At 35.0% G+C, this 2,577-nt stretch overlaps 1 protein-coding gene across 1 annotated transcript in view; it reads left to right on the top strand.

Moving 5' to 3' along the window:
• The window catches only part of LOC113226660 (DNA polymerase alpha subunit B), a 21,418-nt gene that overhangs the window by 11,581 nt on the left and 7,260 nt on the right, over positions 1–2,577 (top strand). Inside the window, exon 9 of the mRNA XM_026459381.1 lies at positions 753–771. Coding sequence (XP_026315166.1) covers positions 753–771 — 19 coding nt within the window. The remainder of the gene's footprint in view (positions 1–752; positions 772–2,577) is intronic.

Here is a 2,577-nt window from a genome sequence, read left to right as displayed (position 1 = left end):
TTAATGGGAGCACTGCGTACTTTCAATTTCTCTCGTCATAAAAATAACATAAACGTGAAAAATTTTATGACACAACAACTATTCGCTGTTACAGAAATAAATGATTTTTGACGTTAACTATTACCGTAAAAACGGCAGGTTAATTTGTAGATGCAGAGGTATTTTACACGACCATCACATAACATACTATTTATAATGTATGTATTTTCAAACCCATTTGCAAAACCTGGAGGCTATCGGCGGCGTTGTCGAAGTCATTAACCGTAAACAGGTTTTCGCATCACTGATGATCTATACTTATGGTAATTCATAAGTTTTCCATTGACAGTCTCAAAACCGACATTCCTGAGATATCCAAGATTTTGTCACACAGATGTTTGTACAAAATTATCTTTATATAGGAAAACTATTTTTTAGGGTCTAAATTGCGTATATTTTGGTTTTTTAAACCGAAACGTCAATATAATACTATATTTAAATAAAAATATTGAAAAGTTACTAGTAAATAAAATTGAGAGCTTGGAAAATGTTATAAAAATATTTTTTAATACAGTTGCTCAAAACGTGGTATTTTTCGTATTACAAATCGAGCCGAAGGTGGATTTTTCGCACTATTTTAGTGGTTTTTACTTTGCCATTTTATTTTTTATTTACTGTTGTTTCAAGTCTTAAACATAGAACTACAGATTGTATATTTATTTAATACTTATGTGCTTTGTGACATAAGTAATTCATTAAACTTATATTTATAGGTGTCTTATAAAGCAACGGGTTACATTTAAAAATACCAAAATATTTTCCATGAAGTTGGCTGATTGAGTATTAACAATGACCGGAGGTGAGTATTACGCGAGACTGCTGCGCGCCGCGCCACTAAAATAGTAATTTTAATGTGGCTGAATCATGGCAACAGTTGCCATTGTACTCCGAATTTTTATCAGACAAAGAAATAAAATGAGTTTTTTTTAATACTGTTTTATTTTACTTTCAATGTGGTTTTTTCGCAAATGTATTAAAAAACGTCGTTTGATACATCGGATTTGTCTTTTCACTTGTCTCGACTCGTGACCTTCGTCAATATCGTAGCGTAGATTTTAAAGTTGCCTTTGTCTAATTGATACACAATAAAGTTTATAAGACATATAACATAATACTTATTTATGTAGATTACCTTATATGAATGTGAACGATTTTGTTATAAGCACTGAAAAAAAAAAACGGAGCCGCGCAAGCCGCGAGCCGTGCTTAAACGGAGACGCGCAATTTACTTCACTGTGTACCAATCAATCAAAAGCAATCGGACACGAGCCCCTTCGTACGTGTGCGAAGGGTGAAGTGATGTGGTATGAACTTTTGTTATTAGGCGGTTTTTAGTTGAAATAACACTAATGATAGAAAAGTTTTAACACATTTTGTATCCCAAGAAAACATATTTGTTTATATTAAATTGAAAACTTACTATGTATGTTACTAGGTATGTTTTCGACGTCAAAGTAATTTAAGTTGATCCTCGATGAGAAATATTTGAATTTCCACGAGTGTTAATTGTTTTTATTCATTTTTTGAAACTAGGGAGACATGGATCCGATCCGATTAATGAGAAATTACCCACTTTTTTAATATTCATTTATTACTGTAGCATAGTAAAGTAGTCTTTTTATGTGTAACACAGACTAAATAAACAAGCAATAATATTAAATAAATAATGTTTAGCATTCATGTAATACGAAATAATGCAAAAGTTATTGCATACATTTTTTGATGTTATCTGAAAACGACCCTTTCCGTGGAGATAATTACCAAAAAATGGTAGTCTGTAGGGTCATGAGACAAGTCTGTAGGTCGTCACTTGTTTCAATCTGTAACTCCTGTACAGATGGTTTGTTCTGTACTACGCGTGCTGATGTTATTGTTGGGCGGATGTTGGTCATCGTCCGCATTTTATCACAATAGCCGATCAGCTGTCATGGTTGTACCAGGAAGTAATGGTTCATTGCTCCACATCTGATCCACTAAAAAGTTAATTATTTTTATGATACTAAGTGACAGGACGAACAAATCGTGCACCTGGTGGCAAGCGACAAGCCTGTCCACAGCAGTTCCAATGGCAGTCAGAACTTTAAATCGCAAAGATCTGTGGGCACTGCGCCCACCACCATAACACCGCGTTTACTCTATAGTGCTGGCTATACACGAATGTTTCAAGTGGTTGAAACGCGTTCACACATTCGTGCGATAGGCGATGCGAATAACGATGCGATGCAGGACACGCATGTGTAAACGGTCACTTCGCTATTCGCGTCGCGCATCGCATCGCCTTTCGTGCGATCGCGTCGCGCATCGCATCGCCTTTCGTGCGATCGCGTCGTGAGCGGTATTTCGAGCACGAGTCAAAGGACACGAGTTTTTTTTAAAGGTGTACTTTTTTTTTGAGAGAAAAGTATACAAACCGCAATCAATGGTAAATATAAACTCTTGGTATTTCATGGCATGTATCCATATCATTTTCGTAAATATTTATACAATGCATTTTCATTAAAATGTATTCAAAAAAAGGTTATTGTAAATTCTCGGACA

This window comes from Hyposmocoma kahamanoa, unplaced genomic scaffold, assembly GCF_003589595.1.
Source record: "Hyposmocoma kahamanoa isolate Upper Pololo Valley unplaced genomic scaffold, ASM358959v1 192, whole genome shotgun sequence".
NCBI classification, from domain to species: domain Eukaryota; kingdom Metazoa; phylum Arthropoda; class Insecta; order Lepidoptera; family Cosmopterigidae; genus Hyposmocoma; species Hyposmocoma kahamanoa.
Note: the sequence above shows the minus strand (reverse complement) of the source record. Positions and strands in the feature narration are given on the sequence as shown.